General features: G+C 44.1%; 1 protein-coding gene across 2 annotated transcripts in view; it reads right to left on the bottom strand.

Annotated features, from left to right (window-relative positions):
* Window positions 1-17,699, bottom strand: part of EIF2D (eukaryotic translation initiation factor 2D) — a 68,971-nt gene that overhangs the window by 19,496 nt on the left and 31,776 nt on the right. The window contains exons 8-10 of one of the 2 annotated variants that reach the window (XM_056558007.1): window positions 13,975-14,020; window positions 13,292-13,395; window positions 2,143-2,295 (exon numbers count right to left, since the gene is read on the bottom strand). In XM_056558007.1, coding sequence (XP_056413982.1) covers window positions 2,143-2,295; window positions 13,292-13,395; window positions 13,975-14,020 — 303 coding nt within the window. The remainder of the gene's footprint in view (window positions 1-2,142; window positions 2,296-13,291; window positions 13,396-13,974; window positions 14,021-17,699) is intronic. The other variant, XM_056558008.1, reaches the window with a different exon arrangement.

Below are 17,699 nucleotides of genomic sequence, written 5' to 3'. Positions count from 1 at the left end.
GGAACATTTGTGAGAATAATTCCACAGATAACTAACCACATTCTAACTAATCAATATGTGAATGCGCATCGTATTTAATTAGGGTTCTAAATGAGAGACCTCCCTCTATTTGGGACATTTATAGAATATCCACAGAATAGAGGGCTGGGACCCGCACCTGCCTCTAGAAAAGTGGCACCTTAACTCCTCCAGGCACTAAAGGTGATCAGGGAGACAAAAAAAAAAAGCCTTTTTAATGCAGTCTGCATAAATCCCATTGCCTGGGGAGTGTGAAAACACAATAGGGCAATGAGCTACACTTTTACGGAACTCAGGGACATATGTAAACAAGTGCTATACTGTTAAAGCAACTTCCCTTACAGTCATTAGAAGATATGCAAAATGAGGTGATACCAATCTTTTCCACTTTTGCACAACCAAGTAATTTTTGGAACAGTTTTTAGTGTCACCATAGACATAACTTCCTTTTTTTCTGTTGATGGAGTTTTGAGAAAGCATGTTTTTGTGTATCAAGTTCTAGCTTTCTGATCACTTGGTACTGTGAGACATGATAACCAAAAAACAGAAATTCTGGAATTCTGGAGAGAAACACACCCTATAAATTTAAGTCTCTTCTAAAAGTGTTTCAGGGAGTAATTTATGGAAATGCAGTTGTAGGGGGGAGTATTCTTGGGCAAACTTAAATCATTAAAGGGGTACTCCGCTGCTCAGCATTTGGAACAAACAGTTCCGAACACTGGAGCCGGGAGTTCGTGACGTCATCATAGCCCCGCACCCCTCATGATGTCACTCCCGCGCCCTCAATGCAAGTTTATGGGAGGGGGCGAGGTGTGACATCATGAGGGGATGGGGCTATGCCGTCACAAGCTCCCAGCGCCGGCTCCAGCGTTCGGAACAGTTTGTTCCAAACGCTGAGCAGCAGAGTACCCCTTTAATCTTTGACCGGATTCTGCCGCCTATTTTGGGTATCCCAAGACTAAAACTTATCACCAATCCACTGGTTAGGTGATAAGTGACCAGTGGGGGTCTGACTGCCCACCCCCTTCACAAGAATGGGTGACCTGAGTGCCCCAATTTTAGTGAAGCGGTGGTTAGGTAATTCGCACTGACACTCTCTATTTAAAACCTACAGAACTGCCAAAAATAGAGGATAAGATAGTGGAGTACAGCACTCGGCTATCTTGAGCAGTGCCATTGTGTGTGAATGAAGCAGTTATAAGGGGTGGGCTACAAGCTGTGATTTGGGTTGTTTGTTTTATTGTTTATTTCATGTTCCTGTTAGATGTTTTTTTAATTTAATAGATTGTACACACCTTTTGGTCATAAAAGACCCTAGTGGGGATGGGCATTTAAAGACTACAATAGATTTTATTTAATCACTGATTTCCTATTTAACTGGGGCTGACATCAGCACTCTGCCGCTACCCAGCAACGGTGATCACATAATTGTCAGGACAGGAAGTGTTATGAATGTTCTGATTCATAAACATTTTGGTAAAAAGCCCTTCATAAGTCAGAGTGAAATCTGCTGTGTGGCTTTTGGTGCAGATTTTGATCAGGTTTTTTTTTAAAGGAAAACTGTCATCCTGTTCACCCACACTAAACCCAATACACTGGGTTATTGTGCAGGTGCACAGGAGTCGGATGCATGGTCATTTACTTAAATATGTCCAGTAGGTCCTGAGATATGTCCCCAGAAGATCCTTTGCTGAATCCAGTGAATTGCGCACAGGGCACGGGGCTTTGCCGGCTGAAATAACATATCCATTGTCTGGGACTACACTTCACTAGGATGTGGAGAGGCAGACAATAATTATGTAAATTCAGTTGGTGAAATGTTGTAAAGGGAATTATTCTCTGGCAAATCCACTCCGATTTTGGGTAAGGAATGCTAGAAGGAGGAGTTGAGGCTTTTTGATCTTTTTGTCCTACTGTAGACAGTGCATTTTTATATATTTCTTAGTTTTAAATGGAATATGGGACCAAATAGGATAGAAGGATAAGAGAACATTAAGTAAAGAAATGTTGGGATATTTTTAGGATTGTGCATTTAGTTTTTTTTTTTAGCTATCTATAATAATAATACTGGAAGTGCTAGATATAATCAAAGAAATATATTACCAAGTAAATCCCATCTCTTACCTGTGGCCTGATTCCATGAACAGTGGTAACATCTTTGCAGAAATCCCATACAGGGAGATCATTTCAGGTGGCTGGTACACTTGCTCAGCCTCACCACCCATGTCTTCTGTTGAAGCATTTGGTTCTGGAATTGGGGCAACAAAAGATCTGATGCTGACAAATGCAAAAAAAAAAAAAAAAAATTATTACTTTTAATGGAATTAACACATGATAGGACCTGCTTTTTCTCAATGTATTAGCTGCCCACAAGAGTTCTGCTTGCAGTTTTCTGCCTCCCAGTCCCCTGCTGCCCACTGCCCGTTGCTACTTATGCGACAAGTTGTCTTACAGGACATTCCCACTCAGCCAATCAGTGGCTACAGAAGTGTCCAGCAAGTGATTGGCTGAGTGGGCAGGACCAGCTAAGACATCTAGTCTCTGAGCTGCAGGGGGCGGATTTTGGTGAGTATCACGTATTTTTTATTTTTACATTTAAGGGTTTTAAAAACAAACAAAACAATCCAAATAAACGGAAGCAAAACCGTTTACATAGTAAATTGACTTTTAAAAGTCCGATTTACACTACAGGCTTCTTTTGGTCTACTTAAAAAATAAAAACGTAAGAAATCACAGGTGTTCTGTGGTCATACACATGAGACTTATATTTTGAGAATAGTTTATAGTACACAGGTGGCCGGTCTTCCTGTGCTGACAACTAAATGGGCACTGGCAGATTCAAAAACCTTTTATATGTTGCACATCTCGGCAAAACATTAATCTTTCTAATATACTTCATAAGGAAATGTAATTTCCTTTTTAGAGAAATAATGGCTTCTCAGTCTTTGAGCACTTGCTTTTTATTCCTTTGCCACAACATTGGGTTTGGCAACTGTATGGCGCAGTACATACACCTTTATGCACTTATGTCATACTTTTCTTTGGATTTGTGGACCTCGATAATTCATCTCAGAGTTGCATCTCTGTAGCAGTATATATCAGTTAAAACTAGTTTTTAGTTAAAAATAGTTTTCCCTAGTGAAACTAGAATTGACTGTTCATCCCCAGTGTAAACCAGTTTTGACTGAACGTCTTCGTACAAACTAGAATTTACTGCTAATCAAAAACTGAATGTCAATTTAAACTGGTTTAGGGTATAGAAAATTAGTTTCAACAAAATGATTCAGTTCAAACTGTTCCCACAGAGGTCAAAGTTCATCTAGCTTACACATGGCGCTGGAGATCAAAGATCATCTAGCTCACACGGGCAAAGTTAATCTAGCTCACACGTGGTGCTTGAGAATGATTCTTAATGGTTGTGTGACGTCACCTGACACGTGGTGGGTTGACCACGCCGCTTCCACATAACCGTGTACCTAGTGCTGGGCGGTATGGCCTAAAATGAATATCACAGTATTTTTTTTTATTATCGCGGTATCACGGTATTACCCCCCCACCCCGCTAGTGGGGTCTCTGTGCCCACTAGCGGTGTCACAAGAATGCCGAGTGCGGCTCTGTTCCCCGTCCCTGTCAGCTCTCAGGGTACGGGAACAAATTTAAAAGCCTCGCGCGCAGCTAACGTAGTACTGCGCAGGCGCAGTACTACGCAAATAAGCGTAGGGCTAACGCTAGGCTCCTAGCGCTGCCTACGTTTGCCCTACGCTATTTGCGTAGTGCTGCGCCTGCGCAGTACTACGTTAGCCGCACGCAAGGCTTTTAAATCTGTTCCCGTACCCTGAGAGCTGACAGGGACGGGGAACAGAGCCACTCTCGGCATTCTTGTGACACCGCTAGTGGGCACAGGACCCCGCTAGCGGTGATGGTATCGATCGCGATCGCAGGAGGCATTCTTGTGACACTGCTAGTGGGCACATGGATCCCGCTAGCGGTGGGGGATTGATCGTGCTAGCAGGGACACTGGCTGACAGCAAAGGAATGAAGAGAGTCCAGCTCACCTCCCGTGTCGTGCTATGCACGGACCGGTGCCCGGCCAGGCGCCCCGGATACTAGAAATGAAGAAGGAGTCCAGCACTGCAGTGAAGGCAGCTTTATTATGTGAGGAGCAAGCATTAAAAGCACACTAGTCAGACATTGGCTGACAGGCGCAGTGGGGGGGGACACAGTAAATGGATTAGCTTCTGTAGTCCGATTCCGCTCTCGGAATCGGGCCAGAGAAGCACACCGGGACAAGTGAGGGCGCAGCGCTGGGCTCTACAATTCATCCGGAGGGTGGGGGAGGGGCCCGACCGGTATAGCGGTATGGGCAAAAATTCATACCGTGGGAGAAAAAAAAAAACGGTATCCGGTTCATACCGGTATATCGCCCAGCACTACGTGTACCCCTCTGCTAAACACACTCATGTGGGTTGACCACGCTGCCTCCACATAACCACGTACCCCCTGCGCTAAGCACGATGGTGCACGGACCATGTGGCCCTTGCATACCTGTGTACCCCTCCGCTAAGAACCAAAACATAACTTTTGATATGCTGTACATCTTGGCAGAACAATAGATTTTCTAAAATACTTCTTTAAGAAAAATTCACATTTTATTAAAGAAAACTGTCTTTGAAAATCACGTCATTAGGGGTCCCCATACCTCCTAAGACACTGACAAGTCCTGCAGCAGCATAAGCTTGTCCACGAGTCATGGACAAGAGATGGCCGATGGACAAAGCTGCGGATAGGACTAACATTCTGCTGTGCTAGCTCCTGGCCTGTCACTTTGCCTAGGGGAGCGCGCGGCTGCCAGGAGCATGTGTGCATGAATTTACAGCATCAGTGCTAGGAACCTCTGAGGATCGCAGCACAAGACCAAGAGTTCATAAACTTTTATGGAGCTTTACTTCAAGGGACACCATTATATTTTTATGTAAATATTTCTACTCTGATACGTTTTTTTTTTTCTTTTCTGTGGTGGCAAGGTTTGGCACAGGGGGAAAACAGCTGATCCGATGTGGGATGTTACAGAGCTACGTGCAGTGCAGGACTTTACAAGATATGTGACTTTGACTTCTGTAATATGCTGACAGCCAGGGGCGTCACTAGATTAAAACATTCGGGGCCTGTTCCCCAAATAAAAAGATAAGTGGCCCAAATGTCAGCTGAGTGAGTCCATATATCAGTGTTTCCCAAGCAGGGTGCCTCCAGCTGTTGCAAAACTACAACTCCCAGCATTCTCAGATAGCCAAAAGCTGTCCGGCATGCTGGGAGTTACAGTTTTAAAAACATCTGTTTAGGAAACACTGCCATACACTCAGCAATCTTGGACTGTCATGTACGTCATGGAGGGTTTTCCCGACCCGTGATGTACATGTACGGATACTGGCCGCCGCTGAAAGTGTAACGCTGCGCCTGGTAAGGAGGTGGCTGATAGCCAGCCATCTTGCCTCGGGACCCTAGCCCCCCCACCACCATGATAGCTGCACCGCAATGAAGCCAACAGGGGAAAAAGAAAGAAGAGCCACAGGAGTTATGCATGCCAGAGGGGAGAGGGTGGTGGAAATTGCTGCCTGCTTTGGAGAAACTGTTGCCTACAATGGGGGAACTGCTGCCTCCTATGGGGAACTACTGCCTGCTATGGGGGAACTGCTGCCAGCTATGCGGGAACGGTTGCCTACTATAGGAGGACTTCTCCTGCCTACCTAATGTGGAGGACTTCTGCTGGATACCTAATGTGGGGGACATCTGCTAGATACGTAATGTGGGGGGACTTCTGCCTACCCAATGTGGAGGACTTCTGCTACTTATCTAATGTGGGGAGCTATCTACTACCCATAAGCTATTATGGAGACCTACTACAAAGCTAATAGGGGGGCTATCTACTACCTACATAGCTTATATGAGGGTTTTCATTTATGGGATAGCAATCTGGGGAATTTACTTTTACATTCATTATGTTTTTTTTTTATATAAAAAAAAAAGCCCTTTCCTAATAAAAACTGAAAACATCCCCTTTTTCCCTTAAAAAAAAAAAAATTGTCAACATTTAAAATAGTATCACAATTGGTTTCAGCGCGTATTTAAAAAAAGGATCGGTTCTCATACTCTGTCTTAAAAAAATGGTATCAGAACATCCCTAATAACTAGATTTATTTGGCATGACTCTCTCTCTTACAAGTAGAGAATTTCAAATCTAGAAAAATGCAAAAAAAGAAAACAAAAACACTGCATGTATCATCAAAATGTACTACTAATATAAAGTACAATATGTCATAAATTCTAGTTTGTACGACAGCGTTCAGTAAGTATTCTAGTTTGTATGACAGCGTTCAGTAAGTATTCTAGTTTGTACGAAGACGTTCAGTTAATATTCTAGTTTGTACGAAGGCGTTTAGTAAAAACAGGTGTTTCAACAAAGGCATTCAGTAAAAGCTGTTTTTAACTAGAAAAATTCAGTCAATTCTAGTTTTCACAAAGACGTCCAGTCAAAACTAGTATTCACTGGGGAAAAGCAGTCAATATTAGTTTTTACAAAGGCATTCAGTCAATTCAGTTTCACTAGGGAAACATATATATATATATATATATATATATATATATATATATATATGGGACCCTAACACTCATTCCACTAACCTCTGATGAGCATATAGCCTCAGACTGGTGACATGCTGGATCCACTATCAATTTAATAAACCTCCTCTGAATAGGGAGGGGTGCATGGCTACAGAGGGCCACTCCCCCTAAATTGCACAGCAAAAACAAAAATAAAAACAGCTAGCACAACTACCTAATATACTGGTGCTTGCTGCTGTGGACAATACAAAGTATACAAAAAAAAGAAGGTTGCAGCAGCACTCTTGGTCAAAAAATGAAGGCTCTTGGCGCACTTTTTGATCAAAACGTGTCCTCCATCCTGCTGTAACCTTCTTTTTTGTATACTTTGTATTTGCCACAGCAGCGTGCACCCATGTATTAGGTAGTTGTGCTGGCTATTTTTACTTTTGTTTTTGTTTTTGCTACAGTAGGGTAAAAAGTATTTAGCCACTAATTGTGCATTCTCCTAATTAAAAAAGATGAAAGAGGCCTGTATTTTCATCATAGGTATACCTCAACTATGAGAGACATAATGAGAAAAAAAAATCCATAAAATCACATTGTCTGATTTTTAAAGAATTTATTTGCAAATTATGGTGGAAAATAAGTATTTGGTCACCTACAAACAAGCTAGATGTCTGGCTCTCACAGACCTGTAACAACTTCTTTAAGAGTCTCCTCTGTCCTCCACTCGTTACCTGTATTAATGGCACCTGTTTGAACTTGTTATCAGTATAAAAGACACCTGTCCACAAACAGTCACAAAAGAGCTGTCTTAGGACACCAGAAATAAAATTGTAGACCTGCACCAGGCTGGGAAGACTGAATCTGCAATAGGCAAGCAGCTTGGTGTTAAGAAATCAACTGTGGGAGCAAGTATTAGAAAATGGAAGATATACAAGACCACTGAATCTCCCTCGATTTGGGGCTCCATGCAAGATCTCACCCCGTGGTGTCAAAATGATCACAAGAATGGTGAGCAAAAATCCCAGATCATGCAGTGCCAGACGTGTCCCCTTGCTTAAGCCAGTACATGCCCGGGCCCGTCTGAAGTTTGCTAAAGAGCATTTGGATAATCCAGAAGAGTATTGGGAGAATGTCATATGGTTAGATGTGAAAACCTTGTGAAGGCTTACAAAAAATGTTTGACCTCTGTCATTGCCAACAAAGGGTATCTAACAAAGTATTGAGATTAACTTTTGTTAATGACCAAATACTTATTTTCCACCATAATTTGCAAACAAATTCTTTAAAAAACAGACAATGTGATTTTATGGATATTTTTTTTTCTCATTATGTCTCTCATAGTTGAGGTCTATGATGAAAATTACCGGCCTCTCTATTCTTTTTGAGTGGGAGAACTTGCACAATTACTTTTTTGCCCCACTGTATACACACAAAACAAGTCCAATGCAGCACTCCACAGTAGTGAAAAAAGAAAGTGAAAAAGTTTTAATCCTTTAACAATGTGAGCAGCAGCAACGTTTCAACTCACTCTTGAGTAGAGATGAGCGAACTTAGAGTAAATTCGATTCGTCACGAACTTCTCGGTGCGGTAATTGATGACTTATCCTGCATAAATTAGTTCAGCTTTCAGGTGCTCCTGTGGGCTGGAAAAGGTGGATACAGTTCTAGGAGACTCTTTCCTAGGACTGTATCCATCTTTTCCAGCCCACCGGAACACCTGAAAGCTGAACTAATTTATGCAGGATAAGTCATCAACTGCAGAACCGAGAAGTTTGTGACGAATCGAATTTACTGTAAGTTCGCTCATCTCTACTCTTGAGTCTTTTTCAAGCTAACAATACAGACATGTGCTCAGTTTAACCCCTTGGGGACGGAGCCCATTATAACCCTATGGACGTGAGCAATTTTTGCAGATCTGACCTCTATCACTTTAAGCATTAATAACTCTGGGATGCTTTTACTTATAAATTTGATTCAGCTTCGAAGCTCTCTGTTTGTAAGGAAAAGGGACATGTCAAATTACATATTGATTCACATGTACAATATGTCTACTTTATGTTGGCATCATAAAGTTGACATGTTTTACTTTTTGAAGACATCAGAGGACTTCAAAATATAGCAGCAATTTTCTAATTTTTTCTGAAAATTTAAAAATCAGAATTTTTCATAGACCAGTTAGAAGTGGACACCATTATAAAAACTGCACCCCTTAAAGTAGTCAAAATGACATTCAAAAAGTTTGTTAACCCTTTAGGTGTTTCACAGGAATAGCAGCAAAATGGAGGAAAAAAACCTAAATCTCCATTTTTTACACTAAAATGTTATTGTAGCCATATGTTTTTCATTTTTACAAGAGGTAAAAGGTTAATAGGCCCCCCAAAACTTGTAATTCATTTTCTCTTGAGTAAGGAAATACCTCATATGTGGATGTTAAGTGCTCTGTGGGTGCACTAGAGTGCTCAGAAGGGAAGGAACGACAATGGCATTTTGGAGTGCGAATTTTGCTGAAATTGTTTTTGGGGGGCATGTTGCATTTAGGGAGCCCCCATGATGCCAGAACAGTAAAAAAAAAAATTATTTTGGCATATTATTTCGGAAACTACACCCCTCAAGGAATGTAAAAAGGGGTACAGTGAGCCTTAACACCCCACAGGTGATTGACAAACTTTCCTTAAATTGGGACGTAAAAAAAAAAATGTTTCACTAAAATGCTGGTGTTACCCCAAATTTTTTCATTTTCACAAAGGGTAATAGGAGAAAAAGCCCCCAAAAATTTGTAACCCCATCTCTTCTGAGTATGGAAATACCTCATATGTGGATGTAAAGTGCTCTGTGGGCGAACTACAATGCTCAGAAGAGAAAGAGCGCCAATGCGCCTTTGGAGAGAGAATTTGGTTGGAATGGAAGTCAGGGGCCATGTGCCAGGAACCCCCCACGTGACCCCATTTTTGAAACTACACCCCTCACAGAATTTAATAAGGGGTGCAGTGAGCATTTGGAACAGTAGGCTGTGCAAATGAAAAATTAAATTTTAAATTTTTATGGACGACTGTTCAAAAAAAATCAGTCAGACACCTGTGGGGGCGTAAATGCTCACTGTACCCCTTATTACAATCCGTGAGGGGTGTAGTTTCCAAAATGGGGTCACATGTGGGGGGGGGTCCACTGTTCTGGCACCATGGGGGCTTTGTAAACGCACATGGTCTTCAATTCCAGCCGAATTCTCTCTTCAAAAGCCCAATGGCGCTCCTTCCTTTCTGAGCATTGTAGTGCGCTCGCAGAGCACTTAACATCCACATATGGGGTATTTCCTTACTCAGAAAAAATGGTGTTACAAATTTTGGGAGTTTTTTTTTTTTTCCTATTACCCCTTGTGAAAATGAAAAATTTGGGGTAACACCAGCATTTCAAGGGAAAAAAAAATAATTTAATTTTCATGTCCAACTTTAACGAAAATTTGTCAAAGACCTGTAGGGTGTTAAGGTTCACTTTAACCCTTGTTAGATTCCGTGAGGGGTGTAGTTTTTCGAAAATGGGGTCACTTGGGTGTTTTTTTTTCCAAGTTTATGTCAGAACTGCTGTAACTATCAGCCACCTCTGTGCAAATCACCAATTTAGGCCTCAAATGTACATGGCGCTCTCTCATTCCTGAGCCATGTAGTTCGCCCCCAGAGCATTTTACGTCCACATTTCCGAAGAAATTGTGTTAGAAATTTTGGGGGTCTTTTTCTTCTTTTACCTCTTGTGAAAATGAAAAGTATGGGGCAACACCAGCATGTTAGTGTAAAATGTTTTATTTTTTTACACTAACATGCTGGTGTAGACCCCAACTTTATCTTTTCATAAGGGGTAAAAGGAGAAAAATCCCCCCCAAATTTTTAATGCAATTTCTCCTGAGTACGGAAATACCCCATATGTGGCACTAAACTGTTGCCTTGAAATACGACAGGTCTCTGAAGTGAGAGAGCGCCATGTGCATTTGGGACCTAAATTAGGAATTTGCAATAGGGGCGGACCCGGATACAAGGATGGCGCTGGTCTCCACCAAAACCCTACAGCAGTGTTTCCCAAACAGGGTGCCTCCAGCTGTTGCAAGACTCCCAGCCTGTCAGGACAGTCAATGGCTGTCTGGCAATACTGGGAGTTGTTGTTTTACAACAGCTGGAGGCTCAGTTTAGGAAACACTGCCTTATGAGACGTTTTTCATTTTTATTGGTGGGGGGGAGGGGGGACTTGTAAAGGTGTGTATGTAGTGTTTTACTTTTTATTTTGTGTTAGTGTAGTGTTTTTAGGGTACATTCACACAGGCGGGGTTCACTGAGTTTTTCGCTGGGAGTTTGAGCTGCGGCGGAAAATTTGCCACAGATCAAACTTGTAGAAGGAAACCCACTGTAAACCCACCCATGTGAATGTGCCCTGTACATTCACACGGGGGGGGGGGGGGGGCACCCCAAACCTTCAGCTGTTGCAAAACTACAACTCCCAGAATGCACTGACAGATCGTACATGCTGGGAGTTGTAGCTTTGCAACAGCTGTAGGCACACTGGCGGGGAGCCACTGAGTTGGCCCAACCAGTGTGCCTACAGCTGTTTCAAAACTACAATTCCCAGCATGCCCAGAAAGTCAGGGATGCTGGACCATGTAGTTCTGCAATATCTGGCCCTTGAGTTGTTGCAGAACTACAACTCCCAGCATGCCTGGACAGTCTGGGCATGCTATTAGTTGTAGTTATTCAACAACTGGAGAAGAACAGTTTGAAGACCGCTAAGTAGTGGTCTCCAAACTGTAGCCCTCCAGATGTTGCAAAACTACAACTCCAAGCATGCCCAGACTGTCCAGGCATGCTGGGAGTTGTAGTTCTGCAACATATGAAGGGCCAGATATTGCAGAACTACACGCACTACACTATCCCTGACAGTCTGGGCATGCTGGGAATTGTAGTTTTGCAACATCTGGAGGGCTACAGTTTGAAGACCACCAAATAGTGGTCTCTAAACTGTGCCACATCAGTGCATGCTGAAAGTTGTAGTTTTGCAACATCTGGAGAACCACAGTTTAAAGACCACTATATAGTGGTCTCCAAACTGTGGCCCTCCAGATGTTGCAAAACTACAACTCCCAGCATGCCCATACATCCTTTGGCTGTCTGGGCATGCTGGGAGTTGTAGTTTTGCAACTTTTAGAAGGCCACAGTGATGATCACTTACTGGCGATCTTCACTGCAGCCTCCTCCACAGCCGCACTTTCCGGCCGCCACTCCGATGACGCTGCTGCTCCATGCCGCCGCCGGTCCGATAAGTGGGTCATGCTCCCCCTCCCCTCGCCGCATGTGTTCCCCCCCCTCTGCCCGGCCTTCGATCGGTGGGCAGAGCGGGGGAAATTAACTTTAACACCCCCCGTCCTTCACTGCCATTGGTGCCACTGCTATCTCCGATTGGCCCGGAAACGCCGCAAATTGCCGGTCTGAATTGACTGGCAATTTGCGGCAATCAGGACCCCCCCTAGGAATTGCCACGGGATGCCTGCTTATAGATATCAGCAGTCATCCCGATCCCATCCCCGTCCGGCGCGAGGCGGGGACCAAAATTCCCACGGGCGTCCTAAAGTACCAGGACGCGAGGGCGTACCTGTGCGCCATCCGTCCCCAACAGGATAAGGAGCACGGGTTTTTCCGTTTTTGCACTTTCATTTTTTCCTCATCACCTTCTAAAAATCATAACGCTTTCAATTTTGCACCTACATACTCATATGAGGGATTATTTTTTTTGCACCACCAATTGTTCTTTGTAATGACATTGATCATTTCATCACAACATTGACGACAAACTCAGAAAAAAAATATTTGTGGGACAAAATAAAAATTTAAAAAAACACGCCATTTTGTAATTTTGGGGGCTTTTGATTCTACGCAGCGCACATTTCAGTAAAAATGACACCATATATTTATTCTGTAGGTCCATATGGTTACAATGATTTATATAGGTATTCTTTATTTTAACTACTTAAAAAAAATTAAAACTACATGCACCAAAATTAGTAAGTTTAAAATTGTCTTCTCCTGACCTCTATAACTTTTTAATTTTTCAGTATACAGGGTGGTATGAGGGCTCATTTTTTGTGCCGTAATCTGAAGTTTTTGCTGTACCGTGATTGTTTTGATCTGACTTTTTGATCACTTTTTACAAATTTTTTTATGGTAAGGGACCAAAAATATGCAATTTTGGACTTTGTAATTTTTTTCCGTGTACGCCATTGACCGTGCGGATTAATTAACCTTATATTTTTATAGTTCGGACATTTACGCACGCGGCGATACCACATGTTTATTTTTATTATATTTATATATTTTTTATATGGAATTTGGGAAAAGGGGGAGATTTGAACTTTTAATAAGGAAGGAGTTGATGTGTATGTTTTTAAACTTTTTTTCTTTACACTTTTAGTCCCCTTAGGGACATAGAACCACATTGATCTGTGTGCTCTGCGCTCGATTGATAAAGCCTGGTCCTGCCAGGCTTTATCATTGTCAGAGCAGCAGCCGACACAGGACGTGAGGTAAGCCCTTCGGCTACCTCAGCAGTGGATCACCCCCATCCCCCCCCCCCCCCCCCCCCCTAAACTGAGCCTGTACCACACCATTAACATATGTGCTTACTTCATACTTACTCTGGATGCTTCCAGTCTACCTCCACAATACTCTCCACTCCTTTAGTGAGCTCCTTTACCTGCAGGATCTTACGCTGTTGCATAACCTGTAAGAATTTGGACAGCTGGAAGAAACAGTGTACATATTATCAAGACTGGGGACAAAATATGCATCACAAATTCTGCTGGTCTTCATTAAACTGGGACAGAATGTTTCATGTAATGCTAGGAACATATACAACCTGCTTCAAACAGCACTGTCCTAGAGTTAGATACCCACCAGTAAAGTCAGCAGTTTCTATTTTACTTTCAAATTGTAAACTATTTATTCAGAAGTTTTTATTTTTTTATTTTTTTTATTTAGTAGGATGAGACAAGTTTGCTTTAGAAGTTACTGGTATTTCCCATAAATACAACCATCACTGTTGGAGCATCTTTCCTTAGAACTCTATAGTGAGCCATCCCCCAAAAGGGCATAATAATTTTTATTCTATGGGGAATTCCTGTACTTACTGAAAGACTTGCAAGGAAAGGCCATAGGTCCCCTTAAAAGTTACTAATAGGAAAGTTGGGTGCTTGCCAATACAGTCACCACTACAGCAGGACTACACATTAATTTTTATTTTTTTCATATAAAAGAGACTTGGATGAACTAAATAAAGAATGCATTAAAGGGTAAGCAACACTGTATGTGGTTATCATACCTTTTTGTAACTGGACTTCTTAATGTCCACTTGCTGTCCTTCAGGGCTACAAAGTAAACCAATTAATAAAGGTAATGTATAAGACTATGATATAGATGTATTTGTATGTTCTCTGCAGAAAAAAAAAGGTTTTTTTTGTAATCACCGTAAAATCTCTTACTTGTAGCCTTCATTGGGGGACACCTATACTGATGGTTATATGCTTTTGCCACTAGGAGGCGCTGACTCTAGGAAAAAGTTGGATATACCCACCCACTGGAAGTGAGGTAATCAGTTTTTTCACAAATCAGTAGGAGAAGCCAACAAAGAAATATGTCCGAAGGACCCTAGAAAAGAATCCCGGATAAAAACCCAATAACCGGAAAAGATTATCTGGACAAAAAATAAGAAATTGGTGGGTGCGGTGTCCCCCAGTGAAGGCTACAAGAAAGAGATTTTACGGTGAGTACAACAAAAAAAATCTCCTTTTCTCGGTTGCTCTTCATTGGAATACACCTTACTGACGGGAAGTACCAAAGCAGTCCCCTAGGGGGGGAAATAACCAACAGCAAAAGGGGAATCAGTCCAGAGACCAAACCCACTCAACCGTAAGGCCTGTGGACGAGATCCCGAGCAGAGACAACCGAGGCCCACAAGCTGAGTCCATGGAGAAGAACTAAGATGCCAAGGAAGAGACTGTCCTATGTAAAGACTCCAAAGCTATGGTCCAGAAAGAGAGACCAGAAAAGGTCGACTAGGAAGCCAGATGGGCCGAAACCATTTCGGGAGGAGGTAGAAAACAACTCCAAGGAACACAGAATCAGACAGAGGGCTAGCCTGGCTCAAACAAGAGAAACCCTGGAGGAAAAAACTCCAGGGAGAGCAGTTTACACCTGAGCAGAAGGCGAGTACGGAAGGTTGAGACCAGAAAAACACTGGAAAAAAAAAAAGAAGGATGGAGACTGGCTGCGGAGAGGCCTGGTACAGAAAATCGATGAACAGAACAGCTGCAGATCAAAAACCTCCATCCCATGGGCCCGCCGCGAACACCTGGGAGGCGAAATAAGCTTGAGTAGAGTAATCCGGATGACCGGAACACCCACCACCCTGGGAGTACATTGACCCACGAAGGAGGAGATGGAAGGAAAAAGGCCAAAAGGGGAGCAAAATACCCTGAAAAGGGGCATCCCGGAATACCGTAGTGTCTGACATGGGAACTGGAGGTAACGGGTCACCTGGAAGATGTACACCTGTAGAGTATGTAAACCCAATGTCCGTGAAACGCTCCAGGTGACAAACTTCTACATCTAGACAAGCAGAAGTGTGGTACAGGAAGACCGCCCCACAAACGGGACGAAGTCAGTGCAAGAGAGCTAACCTGCCCGAGACCACAACCATCACTAAGGCCCAAAGAACAAGAAGGGCCTTAGTGAAAAAGACACGCCACAACATACTAGGATAGTCTCCCAGACACAGAGACCAACCAAACATGAACCCCAGCGGTCTGAGCGGACCGCAGCAACATCCCGTTCGGACAGGAACGGAGGGGGAAACAAAAGGAAAGGTTACTCCAGAAGACTGTAGTGTCAGTGTAGTGCAAATGACACCAACAAGGAAGGAGGAACAAACCCCTCCAGGGAGACTGCACCGAGGGAGGAGGAGAGCAACGGCAAGACCCTAACAACAGATTTTACTAGACCGGCTGTTGCCGAGCCATACATGAGTGCATAAACTCCTACAACAGAGGAGAGTGCCACTCTGTATGAGCAGCAGTAGATAACCAAGAAACAGGAAGAGACCCAGGCTCCAAAAGTGCACAGCTCAGCTGATTGCTCTCTGCAAAAACAAGGGCCCAGCAAGGTACCAAGGGGAAAACAAGGGGTGACTGTTATGAAACCCAGGCACAGACCCTGCCAAGATTCCGGATCCCCGTACACCCTGTGGAAGGGGGATGATCAAAATGTGCCAGGCACTATAGGAGCAGTGAAATGCTGCCCAAAGGTAAGGGGGCAAAGGACTGGGTGGACGTAGTCCCCAGGAACCCTGCAACAACATATCAAGGAATGGAGGAGCTAATTTGAGTCCTGACTACGAATGGAAGGAAGAAGCACACATACACCCAAAGTCATGGGGGGGGGGGGCTGACTCGACTGTGTCACTCCATCATGCCCCATGCCAGAGCAGAGGAGTTCGACTGCCTAAACCTGTGGAAACAAGATCACAGGAAGGTCAGGGGCACATCCCACAGGAAAAAAAGGGAAGGTGGAGTTGTGCAGAGTGGCCTAGCATACGTAGGGACACAGACGTGGTTACCGCACAATAATAGAAGACTGCAGATGCGAAAGAAACCGCAGTCATTAAAAAGCCCAGCAGCATGGTGTCACAACCATGCCCCTAGCAGACCAATGTTGCACCCTTAGAAAGGGGAGCAGAGAGTGCTCTTTCTGTGAAAGTCCATGGAACCTGCAGGAAACGCCCACACCCCAGCTCCACATGGTGCCACACACCAGGACTGCTGTCGCAGACGCAAGGGATGAATGAGGTATGTGGGGCAGGAAACATGCAGATAGTCTAAAAGGCAAGTATAAAAGATCCAATGAAACCACCGAGACTCTCTTTGGCACTTCACCTGGAAAATGAGTCACCGCACTGTAACCGCGGAAGCGGCAAGAATGGGGAAGGTGACCTGGTAGAGTAGAAAACCATGCAGATATAGTCTGTCTATCTGGCATAGGGACCATGGCCACACCGGGTGCTGTAGACAGAAAATGGGTTATCAGCCTTCAGCCTAGAGAGCGGCAGGCAAGTAGGGAGGAACCTGGTAAAGGAGGGAACCCCGCAAACCAGTATGTGGTGTATTGTATAGGGCCCATGGGGAGATTCACTCGTAATTACACCTTGGATAACCAGTGGATAACCTGAACTACCGTCCATGGTGTGGGAAGTGTAGGGTAGTGGACTTGACGTAGTAGTAGTAGACCATGCAGACAACTGTTGGGCTAACTGGTATAGGATTGGTGAATTCTCAGGGCTACTCCATCAAACCCCCCTACAGAAAGTGGGGTATTGGAGTACGACCGAACTAATGAGCGACCTGGCGGTGTAAGAGACCCAGCAGATGAAAGTCTGGCTGACTGTAATCAGTCCCGAGTCCCTGCAGTGACCCTCATCCAGAGTCCTTATACCAGCAGAGAGGTACAGGAGACCTTACCAAGCCTGCGGCAGCCCAGAGATGGGAGACCGACAGCGATGCAGACCGTGCAGACAAGTCTGGCTGAACAAGTACACTTCCAGTCGCTGGATAAAAGGGGACAGCCAGATAGGCAAACACTGTGCCCCACTGCCGCATGTGGGAGGGAGGGGAGGCCTAGGAGCCATACATAGTATCCCCGCCACCTTGGGAGATCGGGGGAGGCTGAGGAGCCGCGGAATGCAACCCTGCACCCCGTCTAGGGTGCATAGGACATGCTGGGACATGTCTTCGTAATCCTCGCACAGCAATGGGGTACTGGAACTCCATCCTCAGATACATCAGCTGAGTGATGAGTGACAGGCGGCTGATGAGACCACGCAGACCATTGTCTGGCAAGCTGGTATGGGTCCATAGTATCCAACGGGTCACTCCTTTGCACAGCAGTGGGGTACCAGAACTCCAGCTGCAGATACATCAGCTGTGTGACGAGTGGCAGGCGGTGGAGTAAACCACGCAGATCACTGTCTGGCTTACTGTTATGGGTCCATAGTAG

The sequence above is a fragment of the Hyla sarda genome, chromosome 2 (assembly GCF_029499605.1).
Source record: "Hyla sarda isolate aHylSar1 chromosome 2, aHylSar1.hap1, whole genome shotgun sequence".
Classification (NCBI taxonomy): domain Eukaryota; kingdom Metazoa; phylum Chordata; class Amphibia; order Anura; family Hylidae; genus Hyla; species Hyla sarda.
The sequence above is the reverse complement of the archived record's forward strand: the minus strand, read 5'-3'. Positions and strand labels throughout refer to the sequence as shown.